Source organism: Symphalangus syndactylus, chromosome Y (assembly GCF_028878055.3).
Source record: "Symphalangus syndactylus isolate Jambi chromosome Y, NHGRI_mSymSyn1-v2.1_pri, whole genome shotgun sequence".
In the NCBI taxonomy this organism is placed as follows: Eukaryota; Metazoa; Chordata; class Mammalia; order Primates; family Hylobatidae; genus Symphalangus; species Symphalangus syndactylus.
In genome coordinates, this window is record NC_072448.2 from 8,028,598 (window position 1) to 8,051,384 (window position 22,787).

General features: G+C 49.4%; 1 protein-coding gene across 3 annotated transcripts in view; it reads left to right on the forward strand.

Annotated features, from left to right (window-relative positions):
- The window catches only part of ASMT (acetylserotonin O-methyltransferase), a 30,815-nt gene extending 18,797 nt beyond the window's left edge, over nt 1-12,018 (forward strand). The window contains exons 5-9 of one of the 3 annotated variants that reach the window (XM_055269678.1): nt 1,510-1,628; nt 4,270-4,353; nt 4,708-4,848; nt 9,804-9,926; nt 11,740-12,018. In XM_055269678.1, the coding sequence (XP_055125653.1) occupies nt 1,510-1,628; nt 4,270-4,353; nt 4,708-4,848; nt 9,804-9,926; nt 11,740-11,951 (679 nt within the window). In that variant the 3' untranslated portion in view covers nt 11,952-12,018. The remainder of the gene's footprint in view (nt 1-1,509; nt 1,629-4,269; nt 4,354-4,707; nt 4,849-9,803; nt 9,927-11,739) is intronic. The other 2 variants (XM_055269679.1, XM_055269681.1) reach the window with 2 other exon arrangements.
- Nucleotides 12,019-22,787: the final 10,769 nt, after the last annotated feature.

Below are 22,787 nucleotides of genomic sequence, written 5' to 3' on the forward strand. Positions count from 1 at the left end.
TCTTTGCTCCTTTCTTTCTCTTCCCGTCTCTCCTCTCTTTTCATTTCCACCTCTCCCTTCCCCTCCCTTCACCTGCCTCTCTCCTCCTCTCCCATCTTCTCCTTTTTCTCGTCTTCTGTGTTTCCATGCCCCGTAGTTTTCTCTCTTTCTTTCTCCCTTTTTTCTCTCTTTCTTTCTTTCTTTTTTTTCTTTCTTTTCTGTCTTTCTTTCTTTCTTCTTCCTTCCTTCATTCCTTCCTCTTTCTTTCTGCCTTCCTTCTTTCCTTCCTCTCTTTCTTTTTATCTTTCTTGCTTGCTGTCTCTTTTTTTCCTACCTTCCATCCTTTCTTCCTTCCTCCCTCCCTCTCTCCTTCCTTCCTTCCTTCCTTACCTGCCACCCTCTCTCCTTCCCTCCCTCCCTTCCTTCCGTCCCTCTGTCCCTTGGTCCTTCCTTCTGTCCCTCCGACGCACCCTCTCTCCTTTCCTCCCTCCATCACCCATCCCTTCCTTCCTTCCTTTCTTCCTTCCTTCCTTATTTCTTTCTTCCTTCCTTCCTTCTTTGCTTCCTTCCCTCACACCCTCCTTCCTTTCTTTCTTTCTTTCTTTTCTCTTCCTTCCTTCTTTCTTTCTTTTTCTTTCTTCCTTCCTTCCTTCCCTCACACCCTCCCTCCTTTCTTTCTTTCTTTCTTTCTTTCTTTCTTTCTTTCTTCCTTTCTTCTTCCTTCCTTCCTTTCTTTATATATATATATATATATATACATGTGTATGTATATGTGAATATGTGTATCTGTTTAGTGGGCACAAGTACCCGTCTTTTCCACGCTTACATGTTGCAGCATGGAGCCTGGGCTTTTAGTGTGCCCATCACCTGAATAGTGACCCTGGTACCTAAGAGGCAACTTTTCAGCCCTCGCTACTCTGAGGCAAACCCCTACAGCAGGCTCTGCGGAGGGGATAGGAGGAGAGAGGGAGTCGTGGGGGGGAGGAGGAGGAACTGCTTCCAACACCAGAGCCCTGTCCGCCTCCGTCTCCACCTACCCTTCTTGGCTCCATCTCACCTGCCTCCCTTCCTAGTTTCTGCCTTTTCTCTAGCCTCTTCCCCGGCCACCTGAATTCCCACCTTCTGGGGCCCCTGCCCCAGGACATGTGGACCCCCCACCCCCATTCCTGGATTTGTCCTCTGGAGCTGAGCTCTGTGGGTGGGGGGACATATTATTGACTTTCCTCTTAGAAAACATCTAAACTCCTCTTCGGGTAGAAATCCCTTCCCATCGAGAAGGGAAATCCCTTCCCATCCAAAGAACAATCATCCGTTCTGACTCAACTCCAGGTTTCCCGGAGCTGGGCACACTTTGGTGGCTGACCCACGGTTCCCCCAACCCGAATTACTTCTGTTCCATTTCACAAATGCAACGCTCGCAGGTGCACCTGTGGGGTACAACTCTGTTCTCAACAGGGGGTTATGTACGCCCTTGCTCTGGACACTTGCCCAGATCCTCACCATCTTGACAAGTGTGGTTTTGCACGCCAGGTCCGAGGGCGAGCGGCTACAGTTCATGCAAGCTCTGCAGGAGGTCTGGAGCGTCAACGGGAGAAGCGTGCTGACCGCCTTTGACCTGTCAGTGTTCCCGCTAATGTGTGACCTCGGTGGTAAGTACCCCTCACCCCTAATACCTCGGAGGTGTGGCTCCTGTTCTGTGTGGGGAATGCGTTATAAATGCCTTTTACTTTCTCAATTCTGATGCTTGGTAAGTACCCCCTGCCCCCAAAACCTCAGAGCTGTGTCTCCTGTTCTCTATGGAGAGTGTGTTAGCAATGTCTTTTTTTTGAGATGGAGTCTTGCTCTGTCGCCCAGGCTGGAGTGCAGTGGCACGATCTCAGCTCACTGCAACCACCACCTCCTGGGTTCAAGCAATTCTGCTGCCTCAGCCTCCTGAGTAGCCTACAGGTGCAAGCCACACCCGGCTAATTTTTTGTATTTTTAGTAGAGACGGGGTTTCACCATCTTGGCCAGGCTGGTCTCGATCTCTTGACCTTGTGATCCGCCCACCTCGGCCTCCCAAAGTTCTGGGTTGACAGGCATGACCCACCATGACCAGCCCAGCAATATCTTTTATTTTCTGCATTCTGATGCTTGGTAAGTAGCCCCCACCCCCAAAACCTCGGAGCTGCATCTCCTATTCTGTGTGGGGAATGTGTTATTTGTGTCTTTTATTTTCTGCATTCTGATGCTTTGACATGTGCAGCCTTGCTGGTCTTAGAGGAATCACTCCACCCAGCACTGGGCACTTCCTAGAGTCAGCAAACATCTCCTCTGCAAGCACACGTTTCTTTTTCTTTTTTCTTTTTTTATTTAAGATGGAATCTTGCTCCATTGCCCAGGCTGGAGTGCAGTGGTATGATCTCGGCTCACTGCAACCTCCGCCTCCCGGTTTCAAGCAATTCTCCTGCCTCAGCCTCCCGAGTGGCTGGGATTACAGGTGCCTGCCACCACGCCCGGCTAATTTTTTTTTGATACAGAGTCTCACTCTGTCACCCAGGCTAGAGTGCAGTGGCGCGATCTCGGCTCACTGCAACCTCTGCCTCCCGGGTTCAAGCGATTCTCCTGCCTCAGCCTCCCGAGTAGGTGGGATTACAGGTGCCCACCACTATGTGAGGCTAATTTTTGTATTTTTTAATAGAGACGAGGTTTTGCCGTGTTGACCAGGCTGGTCTTGATCTCTTGACCTCATGATCCACCGGCCTTGGCCTCCCAAAGTGCCGGGATTACAGGCGTGAGCCACCACGCCTAGCTCATTTTAAAACTTTTTTGTAGAGACTGAGTGTCTCTATGTTGCCCTGGCTGGTCTCAGACTCCTGGGCTCGTGCAGACCACCTGCCTCGGCCTCCTGGAGTGATGAGATTACAGGCGTGAGCCACCACACCTGGCCCTGAGCTTGCTTTTCAAATACAAACCCGCCAACCCTGGGCTCGCCCCTGAAGCACCTGCTCTACCCGATAGGGCTGTCACACTCCAGACTGTGATCCACCCACCCTATCTGCCTCCTGTGACTCAGTGAATCACTTAGCACAGCTCCTGGCTGGTAGAAGGCCCTCTGCAGAGTGAGGAGGGTCTCCAAGTTTATTAGTTTTAGTCACTGTGAGTAGGGATAGAGAGAGTTCAGGATCCCCCCTGCCTGGGGGGCAGCTTGGTAAGAAAATAATGAACAAGTAGACCGGGTGTGGTGGCTCACACCTGTCATCCCAGCACTTTGGGAGGCCTAGGCGGGTGCATCTCCTGAGGTCAGGAGTTCGAGATCAGCCTGGTCAATATGGTGAAACCCCATCTCTACTAAAAATACAAAAAAAGGCCGGGCGCGGTGGCTCACGCCTGTCATCCCAGCACTTTGGGAGGCCGAGGCGGGTGGATCCCAAGGTCAGGATTTGAGACCAGCCTGACCAACATGGTGAAAACCCGTCTCTACTAAAAATACAAAAACTTAGCCAGGCACGGTGGCAGGTGCCTGTCATCCCAGGTACTCAGGAGGCTGAGGCGGGAGAATCGCTTGTACCCGGGAAGCGGAGGTTGCAGTGAGCGGAGATCACACCACTGCCCTACAGCCTGGGTGACAGAGCGAGAGTCTGTCTCAAAATAAATAAATAAATAAAAAGACTGACTTTCTACGGAAATAATGGACAAGGAGCACAGGGCTGGAGGTCTCTGTGGCCCACGATGGATTTTGCGCGCACGACTTACGGGGGCTTCTGAATGGAGCTTGTTACTGTGTCCTTCTCTTAGCTGTTGGCCACCTTTGGCTGGACAGGTGCGCTGGCTTCAAGAGCACACAGTTCCGTGGCCGTGTGGAAGCTGGGAGCTTGGGTCAGCCCAGCCAGGAAGACCACCTGAACTAAGGGGCCTGTAGACAATCGTGTCACCGTGAAGATCAGACATGGTGGATAAAAAAGGATGAGTTTGGCTGGGTGCGGTGTCTCATGCCTGTCATCTCAGCACTTTGGGAGGCCGAGGGGGGCAGATCACGAGGTCAGGAAATCAAGACCATGCTGGCTAACACGGAGAAACCCCGTCTCTACTAAAAATACAAAAAAAAAAAATTAGCCGGGCGTGGTGGCGGGCGCCTGTAGTCCCAGCTACTCGGGAGGCTGAGGCAGGAGAATGGCGTGAACCCGGGAGGCGGAGCTTGCAGTGAGCCGAGATCGTGCCACTGCACTCCAGCCTGGGCGACAGAGCAAGACTCCCTCTCAAAAAAAAAAAAAAAAAAAAAAAAAAAGGATGCGTTCATGTCCTTTGCAGGGACATGGATGAAGCTGGAATCCATCATTCTCAGCAAACTATCACAAGGACAGAAAACCAAACACTGCATGTTCTCACTCATAGGTGGGAATTGAACAATGAGAGCACATGGACACGGGGAGGGGAACATCACACACTGGGGCCTGTCGGGGGCTGGGGCACTTGGGGAGGGAGAGCATTAGGAGAAATACCTAATGTACGTGACGGGTTGATGGGTGCAGCAAACCACCATGGCACATGAATACTTATGTAACAAACCTGCCTGTTCTGCACATGGACCCCAGAACTTAAAGTATAATAAAAAGAAAAAAAAGACCAGACATGGCAGAAGGACCCAAGTTCCTGGGTTGGACCCTTCATGAGTCCATGTTCTGTGGGGGGTGAGCGACGTCTCCCAGGTTCATCTCTGAGGGTCAAACACGCTGTGTCCCCTTCCAGGTGGCTCTGGAGCTCTGGCTAAGGAATGCGTGTCTCTGTACCCTAGATGTAAGGTCACCATTTTTGACATCCCAGAAGTGGTGCAGACGGCAAAGCAGCACTTCTCATTCCAGGACGAAGAACAGATTGACTTCCAGGAAGGTGTGTTTGTGTCTGTCGGGAAGCAGAGATGTGTCTCACGGCTTCTCCAGGGGGACTGGATGCTTCTGGGAAATGATGAGGGTGTGATGTGGTTTCCTTCTTGCTCCTGACAACGCCCTCAAGTCAACACTGTCTGTTATTCATGATGGATGGAAAGCTGGGTGTAGGTATAGTTTTCTTACAATTATTATTATTATTATTTATACAGAGTCTCGCTCTGTCACCCAGGCTGGAGTGCAGTGGCACGATCTCGGCTCACCGCAACCTCTACCTCCTGGGTTCAAGCGATTCTCCTGCCTCAGCCTCCCGAGTAGCTGAGATTACAGGCGCCCACCACCACGCCCGGCTAATTTTTGTATTTTTAGTAGAGACGGGGTTTCACCATGTTGGCCAGGCTGGTCTCGAACTCCCGACCTCAGGTGATCCACCCACCTCGGCCTCCTGAAGTGCTGGGATTACAGGCTGGAGTGCAATGGTGCAATCTCAGCTCACCGCAACCTCCCCGTCCTGGGTTCAAGCGATTTTCCTGCCTCAGCCTCCCAAGTAGCTGGAATTACAGGCACCCACCACCACGCCCGGCTAGTTTTGTATTTTTAGTAGAGACAGGGTTTCGCCATGTTGGCCAGGCTGGTCTTGAACTCCCAACCTCAGGTGATCTGCCTGCCTCGGCCTCCCAAAGTGCTGGGATTGCAGGCATGAGCCACTGTGCCCGACCAGATAAGTGCTTCAGTGGTGAATTCTGAGAATTGTTACACCTGTCGGCCGAGCAGTGTGCACTGTATTCAATGTGGAGTCTTTTCAAAAACTTATTTTATTTTATTTATTTATTTTTGAGGCAGAGTTTGCATCGGTCACCCAGGCTGGAGTATAGTGGCACAATCTTGGCTCACTGCACCCTCCACCTTCCCAGTTCAAGCAATTCTTCTGCCTCAGCCTCCTGAGTAGCTGGGATTATGGTGGCTGCTACCACACCTGACTAATTTTTGTGTTTTTTAGTAGAGACGGGATTTTATCATGTTGGGCAGGCTGGTCTCGAACTCCTGACCTAGGAAGATCTGCCTGCCTCAGCCTCCCAAAGTGCCAGGATTACAGGCGTGAGCCACTGTGCCTGGCCTTTCTTTCTCTTTCTCTTTTTCTTTTTCTTTTTCTTTCTTTTTTTTGGGGGGGGGAGTCTTTTATCTCTTACCCACCTCCCACATTTCATTCACCCTGAGTCCCCAAAATTCATTGTATCATTCGTATGTCTTTGCATCTTCATATCTCAGCTCCCACTTATAAGTGAGAATATCCAATATATGGTTTTTCATTCCTGAGTTACTTCACTGAAAACAGAGGCCTCCAACTCCATCCGAGTTGCTGCAAAGGTCATTATTTCGTTCCATTTTATGGCTGAGTTGTATTCCACGGAGAAAACACCAAATATAAGTAGCTTGCTCATGGGAGGCTGAGATGAGACCTGAAGGATGAGAAGAACCTGGTTTGTGTGAAAGAAACAGCCTTGTTGGCCGGGCGCGGTGGCTCACGCCTGTAATCCCAGCACTTTGGGAGGCCGAGGTGGGCAGATCACAAGGTCAAGAGATCGAGACCATCCTGGCCAACACGGTGAAACCCCGTCTCTACTAACAATACAAAAATTAGCTGGGTATGGTGGCGTGTGCCTGTAGTCCCAGCTACTTGAGGCTGAGGTAGGAGAATCGCTTGAACCGGGAGGCGGAGGTTGCAGTGAGCTGAGATCCCACCACTGCACTCCAGCCTGGCAACAGAGTGACACGCCATCTTAAAAAAAAAAATAGAAAAGAAAGAGCCTTGTTTTAGGAACAGTCAGCACATGCCGAGGTCCTGAGTTGGAGAAGGCTTTAAGATCTCCTATTACAGCGTCTATTGTCCTGTTTTCATGCTACTTTCTAAGAGTGTTATGAGTTAAGGTCCAGGCCTGGTGCGGTGGCTCACGCCTGTAATCCCAGCACTTTGGGAGCCTGAGGCAGGCAGATCACGAGGTCAGGAGATCGACACCATCCTGGCTAACACGGTGTAACCCCGTCTCCACTAAAAATAAAAAGAAAAATTAGCCAGGCGTGGTGGTGGGTGCCTGTAATCCCAGCTACTCAGGAGGCTGAGGCAGGAGAATGGCGTGAACCCGGGAGGTGGAGCTTGCAGTGAGCCGAGATGGCACCACTGCACTCCTGCCTGGGTGACAAGAGTGACACTCTGTCTCAAAAATAGAAAGAAAAAAAAAAAGAGTTTGTAGCAGGGCTTGTTGGTTGGATAGGACCTGAGAGAAATTGCTTTTTTGTTCATGGTTTTGCAACCTGAACAACTGTCAGGTTACCTTATGGTTTTATGGGAAACATCCAGACTTGGAATCTGGAAGCCTGTATGTGACTTCCGTTTACCATGAGACTCCAGGCAAACTGCCTAACTTCTGTGACACACAGTCATATCATTTCTTTTTTCTTTCTTTTTTTTTCTTTCTTTTTTCTTTTGAGACTGAGTTTCACTCTTGTTGCCCAGGCTGGAGTGCAATGGCGGGATCTTGGCTCACCGCAACCTCCACCTCCCAGGTTCAAGAGATTCTCCTGCCTCAGCCTCCCGAGTAGCTGGGATTACAGGCATGTGCCACCACATCCAGCTAATTTTTTTTTTTTTTGAGACGGAGTCTAGCTCTGTTGCCCAGGCTGGAGAGCAGTGGCGCAATCTCGGCTCACTTCAAGCTCTGCCTGCTGGGTTCACGACATTCTCCTGCCTCAGCCTCCCGAGTAGCTGGGACTACAGGTGCCTGCCACCACGCCTGGGTAATTTTTTGTATTTTTAGTAGAGGTGGGGTTTCACTATGTTTGCCAGGATGGTCTCGATCTCCTGACCACGTGATCTGCCCACCTCAGCCTCCCAAAGTGCTGGGATTACAAGTGTGAGCCATCGCGCCCGGCCTTTTTTTGTATTTTTAGTAGAGATGGGGTTTCACCATGTTGGCCAGGCTGGTCTTGAACCCTTGACCTCAGGTGATCCGCCCACCTCAGCCTCCCAAAGTGCTGGGATTACAGGCGTGAGCAGCCACCGTGCCTGGCCTGAGTTAACTCTTTTCTTTTTCTTTTTCTTTTTCTTTTTTTTTTTTTTTTTTTTTTTGAGACAGAGTCTCGCTCTGTCGCCAAGGCTGGAGTGCAGTGGCGGGATCTCGGCTCACTGCAACCTCCACCTCCCGGGTTCATGCCATTCTCCTGCCTCAGCCTCCAGAGAAGCTGGGACTACAGGTGCCCGCCACCATGCCTGGCTAATTTTTTTTGTATTTTTAGTAGAGACGGGGTTTCACTGTGTTAGCCAGCATGGTCTCAATCTCCTGACCTCGTGATCTGCTTGCCTCAGGCTCCCAAAGTGCTGGGATTGCAGGTGTGAGCCACTGAGCCTGGCCTTTTTTTTTTTTTTTTTGAGATGGAGTCTCACTCTGTTGCCCAGGCTGGAGTGCAGTGGTGTGATCTTGGCTCATTGCAACCTCCGCCTCCTGGGTTCAAGCCATTCTCTGGCTCAGCCTCCTGAGTAGCTGAGATTACAGGCGTCCACCACCATGCCCGGACAATTTTTGTGTTTTTAGTAGGGATGGGGTTTCACCATCTTGGCCAGGCTGGTCTTGAACTCCTGACGTCGTGATCCACCCACCTTGGCCTCCCAAAGTGCTGGGATTACAGGAATGAGCCACCGCGCCTGGCCTGAGTTAACTCTTTACTGCACAGAGCTTACCAAGATCCCTCCCAAGATTGGCACCTTATAATTTTGAGGGAAAACTATGACGAGACTTGAGTGTTTGACATCGCACACACATAAAGGGTCAGTCTTGCGTATTTACCTTAAATCTGGAGAACAGGTCTTGACTGTAGGTTCAGTTCAACTCATCAGTTAGGAGCTGCTGACTGAATTCCCAGGGACTCCTGGAATCCACAGCTTTGGGTGATATCAGCAGCTGTGCTTTCGCAGGGGACATCAGGGAAAGAAAGAAGAAAGAAAGAAAGAAAAGAAGAAAGAAAGAAAGAAAGAAAGAAAGAAAGAAAGAAAGAAAGAAAGAAAGAAAGAAAGAAAGAAAGAAAGAAAGAAAGAAAGGAAAAGAAAGAAAGAAAGAAAGAAAGAAAGAAAGAAAGAAAGAGAAAGAAAAGAAGAAAGAAAGAAAGAAAGAAAGAAAGAAAGAAAGAAAAGAAGAAGAGAAGAAGAAAAGAAGAAGAAGAAGAAGAAGAAGGAAGAAAAGAAAGAAGAAAAGAAAGAAAGAAAGAAAGAAAGAAAGAAAGAAAGAAAAGAAGAGAAGAAGAAAAGAAGAAGAAGAAGAAGGAAGAAAAGAAAGAAGAAAAAGAAAGAAAGAAAGAAAAAGAAAGAAAGAAAGAAAGAAATAAAGAGAAAGAAAGAAAGAAAGAAAGAAGAAAATGGGCTGGGCACTGTGGCTCACACCTGTAATCCCAGCACTTTGGGAGTCCAAGGCAGGTGGATCACCTGAGGTTGGGAGTTCGAGACCAGCCTCAATAACACGGAGAAATCCTGTCTGTACTAAAAATACAAAAATTAGTCAGGTGTGGTGGCGGGCGCCTGTAAGCCCAGCTACTCAGGAGGCTGAGGCAGGAGAATCACTTGAACCCGGGAGGCAGAGGTTGCGGTGAGCCGAGATCATGCCATTGCACTCCAGCCTGGGCAACAAGAGCAAAACTCCATCTCAAAAAAAAAAAAAAAAAAAAGAAAGAAATCATATTATGTTTTTTTTTTTAAAAGGAGAAGGAGAGAAAGAGGCCACACTTATCATTCAGTATCTTCTTATCTTTCTCCTGAGCCTTTTCGTTTTTCAAGGTTAGGTCTGCAGGTCACTAGCCTGGAAGACCTGGGAAAGGCATGACCCATCCACGTGACCTTTTGTGCCTGGAATAGGTTTAGTCAAATGGGATTGGATTGCAGGCTGACCTCATGGTGCCTGCTCTGTGTTCCAGGGGATTTCTTTAAAGACCCCCTTCCGGAAGCAGATCTGTACATCCTGGCCAGGATCCTTCATGACTGGGCAGATGGAAAGTGCTCACACCTGCTGGAAAGCATCTACCACACTTGCAAGCCAGGTAAGCTGTGGGGTTTGCATTTCAGCGTGTGCTTGTGACTCGGGGCAGAATTGCAGGAGTCACATTTAGAGGGCAGGCACCGAAATCATCCCACGGGTGAGTGTAGACATCCTGCCAAATGGCTTTCCTTCTAGATAACGACCTACAATAAATAGGGTCCTAATTTCTATTGATAAAACGACATAAAGATGGAAAAAGTGAAAGGTCCTCTGAAACTTCAGTGGCCTCATTTTGATGAAATTCTTTCAGAATTAGGCTAGTATTTGTGTGTGTGATGAGGACAGTGCCCCACTCACTTCTGAGGTCCACCCATCCTGATGGTCCATGAGGATGTGAGCACAGCCTCTGTGTGTGTGTTGGGGACAGTGTCCCAGTTCTCCTGTGAGGTCCACCCATCCTGATGCTTCATGAGGACTTGGGCACAACCTGTGTGTATGTGTTGGGGACAGTGTCCCAATTCTCCTGTGAGGTCCACCCATCCTGATGGTTCATGAGGACATGGGCACAACCTCTGTGTGTGTGTGATGGGGACAGTGTCCCAGTGTCCTATGAGGTCCACCCATCCTGATGGTCCATGAGGACATGGACACAGCCTCTGTGTGTGTGTGATGGGGACAGTGTCCCAGTGTCCTGTGAGGTCCACCCATCCTGATGGTTCATGAGGACGTGGGCACAGCCTCTGTGTGTGTGTGAAGGGGACAGTGTCCCAGTTCTCCTGTGAGGTCCACCCATCCTGGTGGTTCATGAGGACATGGACACAGCCTCTGTGTGTGAGATGGGGACCGCGTCCTAGCCCTCTTGTGAGGTCCACCCATCCTGATGGTTCATGAGGACATGGGCACAGCCTCTGTGTGTGTGTGAAGGGGACAGTGTCCCAGTTCTCCTGTGAGGTCCACCCATCCTGATGGTTCATGAAGACATGGGCACAGCCTCTGTGTGTGAGATGGGGACAGTGTCCCAGTGTCCTGTGAGGTCCACCCATCCTGGTGGTCCATGAGGACGTGGACACAGCCTCTCTGTGTGTGATGGGACAGTGTCCCAGTTCTCCTGTGAGGTCCATCCATCCTGATGGTTCGTGAGGACATGGGCACAGTCTCTGTGTGTGTGTGTGAAGGGGGCAGTGTCCCAGTTCTCCTGTGAGGTCCATCCATCCTGATGGTTCGTGAGGACATGGGCACAGCCTCTGTGTGTGTGATGGGGACAGTGCCCCAGTTCTCCTGTGAGGCCCACCCATCCTGGTGGTTCATGAGGACATGGGCACAGCCTCTGTGTGTGAGATGGGGACCGTGTCCTAGCTCTCCTGTGAGGTCCACCCATCCTGATGGTCCATGAGGACGTGGACACAGCCTCTCTGTGTGTGATGGGGACAGTGTCCCAGTATCCTGTGAGGTCCACCCATCCTGATGGTCCATGAGGACGTGGACACAGCCTCTCTGTGTGTGATGGGGACAGTGTCCCAGTTCTCCTGTGAGGTCCATCCATCCTGATGGTCCATGAAGACATGGGCACAGCCTCTGTGTGTGTGTGATGGGGACAGTGTCCCAGTTCTCCTGTGAGGTCCATCCATCCTGATGGTTCGTGAGGACATGGGCACAGCCTCTGTGTGTGTGTGAAGGGGACAGTGTCCCAGTTCTCCTGTGAGGTCCATCCATTCTGATGGTTCATGAGGACATGGGCACAGCCTCTGAGTGTGTGATGGGGACAGTGCCCCGACTGTCCTCTGAGGTCTGGCTATCCTTATGGTTCACTGGGACTTTGGCACAGCCTGTCTGTGTGTTTGTGTGTGATGTGGACTGTGCCCCTCCCTTTCTAGGTGGTGGCATTCTGGTCATTGAAAGCCTCCTGGATGAAGACAGGCGGGGTCCTCTGCTCACGCAGCTCTACTCTCTGAACATGCTTGTGCAGACAGAAGGCCAGGAGCGGACCCCCACCCACTACCACACGCTCCTCTCTTCTGCTGGCTTCAGAGACTTCCAGTTTAAGAAAACAGGAGCCATTTATGATGCCATTTTAGCCAGGAAATAACTTTTTCTTGTGATCTGGAACTACTGTCAAAGCACACAAGACATAATAATAAAGAGATGTATCTCCAGTGGCTTCTTGTTCTTGGTATTCACACGATAAGTGACTGGAGGCTTCTATGGACAGGGTTGGACTGCCTCTACTTTGTGCCCTGCTGCAAATAGGACCTTTTCCTGGTTATTCAATGATGCACAGGCAACTAATTATAGGGGAACCCCTATTTAATAAGGAATGAAGATTTTATCTTCTTATTTATTTTTCAGAGATGGGGTCTTGCTCTGTTGCCCAGGCTGGAGTGCAGTGGTACAGTGATAGCTCACTGCAGCCTCCAACTCCTGGGCTCAAGCGATTCTCCTGCCTCAGCCTCCCTAATAGCTGGGACTACAGGCTCAGCTAATCAACTTTTTTTTTTTTTAGAGACAGGATCTTGCTATGCTGCCCAGGCTGTTCTCAAACTCCTGGCCTCAAGTGATTCTCCCGCCTCAGCCTCCCAAAATGCTGGAATTACAGGCATGAGTCACTGCACCTGGCCTATTTGATCTTTCTAATTCTTGCCCCATCAATGTCCTGTCAAATTTTCTTCACCCCAAGTAACAGAACTTTATTTATTACCATAATTATCTGATCTAATGGAGTTCCGAAGCCCCTATCAGCTTTTATTTTTTATTTTTATTTTATTATTATTATTTGTGAGATGGAGTCTCACTCTGTCACCCAGGCTGGAGTGCAGTGGCGCGATCTCGGCTCACTGCAAGCTCCACCTCCCGGGTTCACGCCATTCTCCTGCCTCAGCCTCCCGAGTAGCTGGGACTACAGGTGCCTGCCACCATGCCCAGCTAATTTTTTTCTGTTTTTAGTAGAGACAGGGTTTCACCATGGTCCCAATCTCCTGACCTCATGATCTGCCCACCTTGGCCTCCCAAAGTGCTGGGATTACAGGCGTGAGCCACCATGCCCGGCCCCAAGCCCCTATCAGCTTTAAAGAAAACTTCAGTTTTTAAAACTAACATCCTGACTTTCCTGCATGGTGAGCGCTGAGACATTCCTCCCTGATGGCTGCTCCATGGAGGAGGGGGTAGGGTCTGACTTGGGAACTGCCTCCCCTTCTGGGCAGAGAGGAGGACCAGAGCAGGCAGGGTCTTCCATCCCTACTGAAGGGGTTGGAGGTGGGAGATGGTCTCTGTCCAGGCTGACCCTTTTGATGCTAGAGCCTGGCTGGTTTTCCAAGTCCCTCTCCATGTGGTAGACATGGCTATGGCAGGCATTGTTCATTGCCGTCCTGTCTTCCTTTGTATTCAGAGATCCTCTTAGAGACAGCCATGGAGTCTCCATTAGTATTTCTGGAGTGGACATCCCTTGTGCTTGGCTGGGAGCCACCTCATCAGCACCACTGTCCTGCCTCTCCATTCACCATGAGAACCTCAGGGGCTCCTCTTCCAAGTTCAAGAGCCAGGTGGTTCTAGAAGGCACCCATTATACCATCACTCCCCATTGGACCCTCTTTGCCCCAGGGTCAAGTAGGCACAGGGAGTTTTCTTCCTAACCAGAAACTTAGCAGAGAAAGACAGCTCCTCTTGTCTTCTTGCAGACTCCCCTCAATCTTTATGAGTGGTTTTCTGGGATTCCTTTCTCTTGGCTTGGAAGTGACCCCAGCTTCTCTTTCCCGAGGCAGAGCATTCAGACAGATGTTAATTCCTTCCCACCCACCCAAAGCTCGTTGTTACTTATGCCGCTGGGCTGGGGTTCCTGGGAGTGGGAAGGTGTATTTATTTGGGATTTTTTTCCTTTTGTCCTTAAATCCCAAGTCCTGGTGAGTTAATTGAGGACATAATGTACCAAAATCCATTTTTTCCTCCTATTTCTTCCTCTCCTTCCTTCCTCTCCTTCCTTCCTTCCTTCCTTCCTTCCTTCCTTCCTTCCTTCCTTCCTTCCTTCCCTCTTTCTCTCTCTCTCTTTCTTTCTTTTTTTCTTTTTTTTGTTTTTTTGAGACGGAGTCTCACTGTCTCCCAGGCTGGAGTGCAGTGGTGCAATCTCAGCTCACTGCAAGCTCTGCCTCCCAGGTTCACTCCATTCTCCTGCCTCAGTCTCCTGAGTAGTTGGGACTACAGGCACCTGCCACCATGCCCGGCTAATTTTTTGCATTTTTAGTAGAGACGGGGTTTCATCATGTTAGCCAGGATGGTCTCGATCTCCTGACCTTGTGATCCGCCCGCCTCGGCCTCCCAAAGTGCTGGGATTACAGGTGTGAGCCATGCCCAGATTCACTCACTCACTCTTCCTTCCTTCCTTCCTTCCTTCTCTTTCCTTCTCTTTCTCTTTCTTTCTTTCTTTCTTTCTTTCTTTCTTTCTTTCTTTCTTCTTTCCTTCCTTTCTTCCTTTCTTTTTCCTTTCTTTCTTCCTTTCTTTCTTTCTTCCTTCCTTTCTTCCTTTTTCCTTTCTTTCTTTCTCTCTCTCTTTCTTTCTTTCTTTTTCTTTCTTTCATTGTTTCTCTTTCCCCCTTTACCTCTTTCTTCTTTTTCTTCCTTTCTTCCCTTCCTTTTCTTTTCTTTTCTTTCTTTCTTTCTTTCTTTCTTTCTTTCTTTCTTTCTTTCTTTCTTTCCTTCTTTCTTTCTCTCTTCCTCCCTCCCTTCCTTCCTTCCTTTCCCCTTTCTGATTTTCTATCTATCTAATGCTCTAAGTCATAAAAAGAAGAAAAAACATGAGCATTTGCCACTGCTTTTTCTTCTTGCAGACAGTTTCATTGGGTGGTTGTATTTGGTTGGGTAGTGACCTGTAGCTATTAGTGACCTGTAGCTGCTGTAACAAGTTATCACAAATGTGGTAGCTGAAAACAACACAAATTAACTGTCTTACAGTTACGAAGAACAGAAGGCTGAAGTCAGTTTCTCCAGGCTAACGTGAAAGTGTTGGCAGGGCTGGTTTATTCTAGAGGCTTTGGAGGTGGATGCATTTTCTTGCCTTGCCAGCTTCCGGAAGCTGCCTGCTTTCCTTGGTTCATGGCCCCTTCCTCCACCTGCAAAACCCACACCTACATCACCCTGGGTTCTGCTTCCATTGTGACTTCTTCTATAACTTTGATCCTCTTGCCTCCCTCTCATAAGGAGCCTTCTGATGGCAGACAGCCAACCCAGAGAATCCAGGACAGCCCCCCCTCTTAGGATCACTAATTAAACCACAGTTGCAAAGTGTGTTTTTCCAGGTGAGGTCACATATTCACAGGTTCTAGAGATTGGGATGTGGGACAGCTTTGGGGGATATTATTCATCTACCATATGGGGAGTGGGATGTATAAATCTTTGGGGCTATTATTCTGTCTATTACATAGGGATTTGGGTGTTGATAACATTTTTAGGGTCATTATTCTGTCCACCACTTGGGGATTAGGATGTGGACATCTGGCCGGGCGTAGTGGCTCATGCCTGTAATCCCAGCACTTTGGGAGGCTGAGGTGGGCGGATCACGAGGTCAGGGGATCGAGACCATCCTGGCTAACATGGTGAACCCCATCTCTACTAAAAATACAAAAAATTGGCCGGGCATGGTGGTGGGCACCTGTAGTCCCAGCTACTAGGGAGGCTGAGGCAGGAGAATGGCGTGAACCCGGGAGGCACAGGTTGCAGTGAGCTGAGATAGCGCCACTGCACTTCAGCCTCAGTGACAGAGCGAGAGTCCGTCTCAAAATAAACAAACAAATAAATAAATACGTAAATACATAAATACATAAAAGCGTGTGTATATGTTCATATATACAGACGGTTTCCAGCATACAATGGTTGGATTTACAACTTTTCAGCGTTACGATCAGTGTATCAAGATACTAAATGCATTTTTAAGTTAGGGTATGCGGACCCACGATGCACTTGTGGGGAGGTGACCCCACTGTAAGTCAAGGGGCATCCCTCTGTGTGTATATAGATTCTCCACCCCCTAAAAAAAGTTAAGCACTGTGACCAGCCCTACACAGGCTCAGGCTCACGCATGCTGCCCGCCTGGCCCTGAATGCTCTTTGCAAACATACGTTACATCTGGACAGCCCAGTTCTTCAGGGACGCCCTCCTGTTGCCATGGCAACATGTGGACCATTCCGGAATAGCGTGAACTGGTGCCTGCCAGCAGGTGGCAGCATGGAGCAGACGATGGAACCGGGCTCCGTTAGCTCCGTTAGCTCCAAGACTGCACCTGTCAGAGGCAGTCAGGGCTGGGGTGACCATGAATGGGGAAAAAGCAACCCCCCACCCCAACTTTATTGTTTTGCCACTTTTTTTTTTTTTGAGATGGAGTCTCGCACTGTCGCCTGTGCTGGAGTGCAAAGGCATGATCTCGGCTCACTGCAACCTCCACCTCCTGGGTTCAAGCGATTCTCCTGCCTCGGCCTCCCGAGTAGCTGGGGTTATAGGCACCACCACCACGCCCTGCTAATTTTTTTGTATTTTTAGTAGAGACTGGGTTTCACCATGTTGGCCAGGCTGGTCTCGAACTCCTGACCTCGTGACCCGCCCTCCTCGGCCTCCCAAAGTGTTGGGATTACAGGCGTGAGCCACCGTGCCCAGTCTGCTTTGCTATTTTAAATATTAGGTTTCACTAAAAGCAATCCCACATCCAAAAGGATTTTTTCATTATTTTCCCCCATCAAGAGCAGATACACGAAAACATCAGAGGCTGGCCTGGCACAGTGGCTCATGCCTGTAATCCCCAGCACTTTGGGAGGCCGAAGGGGGTGTATCAGTTGAGGTCAGGAGTTTGAGACCACCCTGGCCAACATGGTGAAACCCTATCTCTACTAAAAAGCACAAAATTAGCTGGGCGTGGTGGTGGGAGCCTGTAATTCCAGCTACTCGGGAGACTGAGGCAGGAGAATCGCTTGAACCCGGGAGGTGGAGGTTGCAGTGAGCCGAGATCGCGCCACTGCCCTGCAGCCTGGGCAACAAGGGCAAAACCCCGTCTCAAAAAAAAAAAAAAAAAAAAAAAAATCAGAGACTTACATTTCCTCTTGTTGAAAAATGAGGGGAGGGATATTTTGCCACTTTCCGCCCCGCCCTCCTCCCCAGCAAACTGGTAGCTGCAAGTTCTTTGTCTGCCTTTTTCAAATGTGTGCAAATCTTTTAAAGAAAGCCGCACCACATCTCAAGAATGTTGCCTGCAGTGTCTGGGAGGAATCTCTTTGAAATGTGATCCCCAAGGGGGAGGGAAAAAAGCCTCACCCCCCGGGGTCCACAGAGGTGAAGAGCTTAATTTAAGCTGTCACCTGACTGCAAATTGCAAAGCCTATACCTCCAGTCATAATGAGTCCTTGTTTAGTTTCAGAAAGTGAAACAAAGGGCTGTCTCCACTTTGCTGCGTAAAAGGATGAGATTTCGTTCTTTCTTTTCCTTTTTTTTTTTTTTTTTTTGAGACAGAGTTCCACTCTTGTTGTCCAGGCTGGAGTGCAATGGCGCGATCTCGGCTCACCGCAACCTCCGCCTCCCGGGTTCAAGCGATTCTCCTGCCTCAGCCTCCCAAGTAGCTGGGATTACAGGCATGCACCACCATGCCTGGCTAATTTTTTGTATTTTTGGTAGAGACAAGATTTCTCCATGTGGGTCAGGCTGGTCTCGAACTCCCAGCCTCAGGTGATCCGCCTGCCTCGGCCTCCCAAACTGCTGGGATGACAGGCATGAGCCACCGCACCCGGCCCATAAAAGGGTAAGATTTCTTTCTGTGTTTCTGATCCCTTTCACGGATGGTCTGGGATGTACCTCACATTTGAATTTAATGCTTGTTCCGTAGAAAAATGGTTTTCTTTTTCTTCTACCCTTGAGGAGAGGGGTTAAGGAAGGAGTTCCTGGATTGGGAGGGAGGAGATATTTTTGCTTTTTTTTTTTTTTTTTTTGAGACAGAGTCCCTGTGACTCAGTCTGGAGTGCCCTGGACGATCTCGGCTCACTGCAACCTCTGCCTCCAGGGTTCAAGCGATTCTCCTGCCTTAGCCTCTAGAGTAGCTGGAATTACACGTGTGCACCATCATCCCTGGCTAATTTTTGTATTTTTTTTTTTTTTTTTGAGACGGAGTTTCGCTCTTGTTGCCCAGGCTGGAGTGCAATGGTGTGATCTCAGCTCACTGCAACCTCCACCTTCCAGTTTCAAGCGATTCTCCTGCCTCAGCCTGCCGAAGAGCTGGGATTACAGGCGTACACCACCATACCCGGCTAATTTTTGTATTTTTAGTAGAGACGGGGTTTCACCATGTTGCCCAGGCTGATTTCCAACTCCTGACCTCGTGATCTGCCCGCTTCAGTCTGCCAAAATGCTGGGACTACAGGCATGTGCCAGCACACCCGGCTAATTTTGTATTTTTAGTAGAGACGGGGTTTCGTCATGTTGCCCAGGCTGGTCTCGAACTCCTGACCTCGTGATCCGCCTGCCTCGGCCTCCCAAAGTGCTGGAACTACAGGCACGTGCCAGCACACCCAGCTAATTTTATATTTTTAGTAGAGACGGGGTTTCGTCATGTTGCCCAGGCTGGTCTCGAACTCCTGACTTCATGATCCACCCGCCTCGGCCTCCCAAAGTGCTGGGACTACAGGCCTGTGCCACCACACTCGGCCAGTTTTTGTATTGTTAATAGAGACAGGGTTTCGTCATGTTGCCCAGGCTGGTCTTGAACTCCTGACCTCGTGATCCGCCTGCCTCAGCCTCCCAAAGTGCTGCGATGACAGGTGTGAGCCACCACGCCCGGTCACCATGAACTCCAACGTCAGGAATTACCGAGGCGCTCTTTCTGCATTTTTTTCTAGTACAGATCCTGGTAAGCCACATCCACGAGAGATTTCTCTGGAAGAACTTTGCCTTGAATGGAAGCAATTGTCCTGATGGCCACTAGGGGGAGCAAGCATCCTTTTCTCTCTTCGAATTGTAACTCGAGAAGGATCCCAGGCAGGTGTCCATAATTGAGGAAGTTGACTTTGCCAGGGTTGAGGACGCCATGACATAACCTCAGGAGGTCTTGATGACATGGGCCCAAGGTGATTGGGGTGCAGCTTGCTTTTATACGTTTTAGGAAGACTTGAAGCATCAATCAATACATGTAAGATGTATGCTGGTTGTATCTGGAAGCACAGGATGACTCAAAGTGGGGGTACACTTAAACATATTCTGGGCCGGGCGCGGTGGCTCACATTTGTCATCCGAGCACTTTGGGAGGCTGAGGTGGGTGGGTCACCTGAGGTCAGGAGTTCGAGACCATCCTGGCCAACGTGGTGAAACCCTGTCTCTACTAAAAATACAAAATCAGGCCGGGGGCAGTGGCTCACGCCTGTCATCCCAGTAGTTTGGGAGGCCGAGGCGGTCAGATCACGAGGTCAGGAGATCGAGACCATCCTGGCTAACACGGTGAAACCCCATCTCTACTAAAAATACAAAAAAAATTAGCCGGATGTGGTGGCAGGCGCCTGTAATCCCAGCTACTCAGGAGGCTGAGGCAGGAGAATGGCGTGAACCCAGAAGGTGGAGTTTGCAGTGAGCTGAGATTGTGCCACTGCACTCCAGCCTGGGAGACAGAGAGAGACTCTATCCAAAAACAAATTAGCTGTGTGTGGTGGTGCGAACCTGTAATCTCAGCTACTTGGGAGGCTGAGGCAGGAGAATCACTTGTACACTTGAGGCCAGGAGTTTGAGATCAGCTTGGCCAACATGGTGAAACCCGGTTTCTACTAAAAATACAAAAAATCAGCACAGCGTGGTGGCACACGCTTGTAATCTCAGCTGCTAGGGAGGCTGAGGCATGAGAATTGCTTGAACCTGGGAAGTGGAGGTTGCAGTGAACTGAGATCACCTCACTGCACTCCAGTCTGGACGACAGATGGAGACTCTGTCTCAAAACAAACAAACAAACAAACAAAAACATACTTATTGGCAATTGGTTGAAAGAGTTATCCGTAGTAAGGAATGTCTGGCATGTGATGGTGTTGTGGAGAATGAGGTTTTATCAGGCAGATGAAGCCTCCCAGGTAGCAGGCTTCTGAGAAGAGACTGCAAATGTTTTTTTTTTTTTTTTTTTGAGACGGAGTCTTGCTCTGTCGCCCAGGCTGGAGTGCAGTGGCACGATCTTGGCTCACTGCAAGCTCCGCCTCCCGGGTTCACGCCATTCTCCTGCCTCAGCCTCTCCGAGTAGCTGGGACTACAGGCGCCCGCCACCACGCCCGGCTAATTTTTTTTTTTTGTATTTTTAGTAGAGACGGGGTTTCACCGTGGTCTCGATCTCCTGACCTCGTGATCCACCCGCCTCGGCCTCCCAAAGTGCTGGGATTACAAGCGTGAGCCACCGCGCCCGGCCCGCAAATGTTTTTTTCTTTTTTTTTTTTTGATGGAGTTTCACTCTTGTCATCCAGGCTGGAGTGCAGTGGCGCAATCTTGGTTCATTGCAACCTCCGCCTCCCGGGTTCGAGTGATTCTCCTATCTCAGCCTCCCGAGTAGCTGGGATTGCAGGCAGGCACCACCACGACCAGCTAATTTTTGTATTTTTAGTAGAGACGGGGTTTCACCATGTTGGCCAGGATGGTCTCAATCTCTTGACCTCATGATCCGCCCGCCTCGGCCTCCCAAACTGCTGGGATGACAGGCGTGAGCCACCGCGCCCGGCCAGAGACTCCAGATGTTTCTTACCAGACTTAAGGTCTGTGTTGATGTTCGTGCTGAAAATATCAGAGGTGTTTGAACCAGAGTAACTCCATCTTAAAAAGAGTCTGGGTAAAATGAGGCTGAGACCTACTGGGCTGCATTCCCAGATGGTTAAGGCATTTTAAGTCACAGGATAAGATAGGAGATCGGTACAAGATACAGATCATAAAGACCTTGCTGATAAAACCGGTTGCAGGAAAGAAGCCGGCCAAAACACACCAAAACCAAGAAGGCCACAACAGTGACCTCTGGTGGTCCTCACTGCTACCTTCCCACCAGCACCATGACAGTTTACAAATGCCATGGCAACGTCAGGAAGTTACCCTACATGGTCTAAAAAGGGGAGACATGAATAATCCACCCCTTGTTTAGCATATCATCAAGAAATAACCATAAAGGCCAGGCGTGGTGTCTCATGCCTGTAATCCTAGCACTTTGGGAGGCTGAGGTGGGCGGATCACGAGGTTAGGAGTTCGACACCAGCCTGGCCAACGTGGCAAAAATAATAAATAAATAAAGCAAAAATAAAAATCTGAATGGACTCTCTCCTTGGCCAGGACACTGTAAAATTTAACGTGAAATTATTTCAATTTAAGTTTAAAATTCATGCCATGTTGGGAAGTGGAGGTTGGCCAGGCCTCACTACACCCCTCTGTTACCAGAAAGGGGTCCTCATCCAGATCCCAAGAGAGGGTTCTTGGATCTCACGCAAGAAAGAATTCAGGGCAAGTCCGTAGAGCAAACGGAAAGCGAGTTTATTGGGAAAGTAAAGAAATTAAAGAATGGCTACTCCATAGACAGAGCAGTCTCCAGGGTTGCTGCTTACCCATTTTTATGGTTCTTTCTTTCTTTCTTTCTTTTTAATTTTTATTTTGAGATGGAGTCTTGCTCTGTTGCTCAGGCTAGAGTGCAGTGGCCCCATCCCAGCTCACTGCAACCTCCGCCTCCCACGTTCAAGTGATTCCCCTGCCTCAGCCTCCCGAGTAGCTGGGACTACAGGCGTGCGCCACCATGCCTGGCTAATTTTTGTATTTTTAGTAGAGATGGGGGTTTCACCATATTGGTCAGGCTGGTCTCGAACTCCCGACCTCAAGTGATCCGCCCACCTCTGCCTCCCAAAGTGCTGGGATTACAGGCATGAGCCACCACACCAGGCCCGGGTAATATCTCTTATAGCCAGACTGATTTTAGAGTGACCTTCACATATTGTGACCCGTGAATGAGTTTCCTGGGCATGATGGTTAATACTGAATGTCAACTCGATTCGATTGAAAGATCCAATCAAAGCGTTGTTCCTGGGTGTGTCTGTGAGGGTGTTGCCAAAGGAGAATAACACCAGAGTCAGTGGACTCGGAGAGGCAGACCCACCCTCAATCTGGGTGGGCACCATCTCATCAGCTGCCAGTGTGGCCAGAATAAAAGCAGGCAGAGGAGCGTGAAAAGGCTAGACTGGCTTAGCCTCCCAGCCTCCATCTTCCTCCCTTGCTGGATGCTTCCTGCCCTGGACCACTGGACTCCAAGTTCTTCGGCCTTGGGACACAGACTGGCTTCCTGGTTCCTCAGCTTGCAGATGACCTATGGTGGGACCTCACCTTGTGATGGTGTGAGTTAATACCCCTTAATAAACTCCTATATATATATATATATATATATATATATACACACATACATACACATATACATACATACATATATGTGTGTGTGTGTGTATCTTCTATTAGTTCTATTCCTCTAAGGAACCCTGACTAATACAATCTAAAAAGAGTACACATGAATAATCCACTCCTAGTTTCGCATATCATCAAGAAATAACCATAAAAATGGGGGCCAGGTGCGGTGGCTCGCGCCTGTTATCCCAGCACTTTGGGCGGCCGAGGCAGGTGGATCGCCTGAGGTCGGGAGTTTGAGATCAGCCTGGCCAACATGGTGAAACCCCATCTCTACTAAAAATACAAAAAAAATTAGCCGGGCGTGGTGGCAGTTACCTGTAATCCCAGCTACTCGGGAGGCTGAGGCAGGAGAATCGCTTGAACCTGGGAGGCGGAGGTTGCAGTGAGCCGAGATCATGCCACTGCACTCCAGCCTGGGCGACAGAGTGAGACTCTGTCTCAAAAAAATAAAAAAAGGTTGTATTCTTTTGAGTCCTTGATAGGCTTTGACGGAATACATCATTTATTAGTTTGG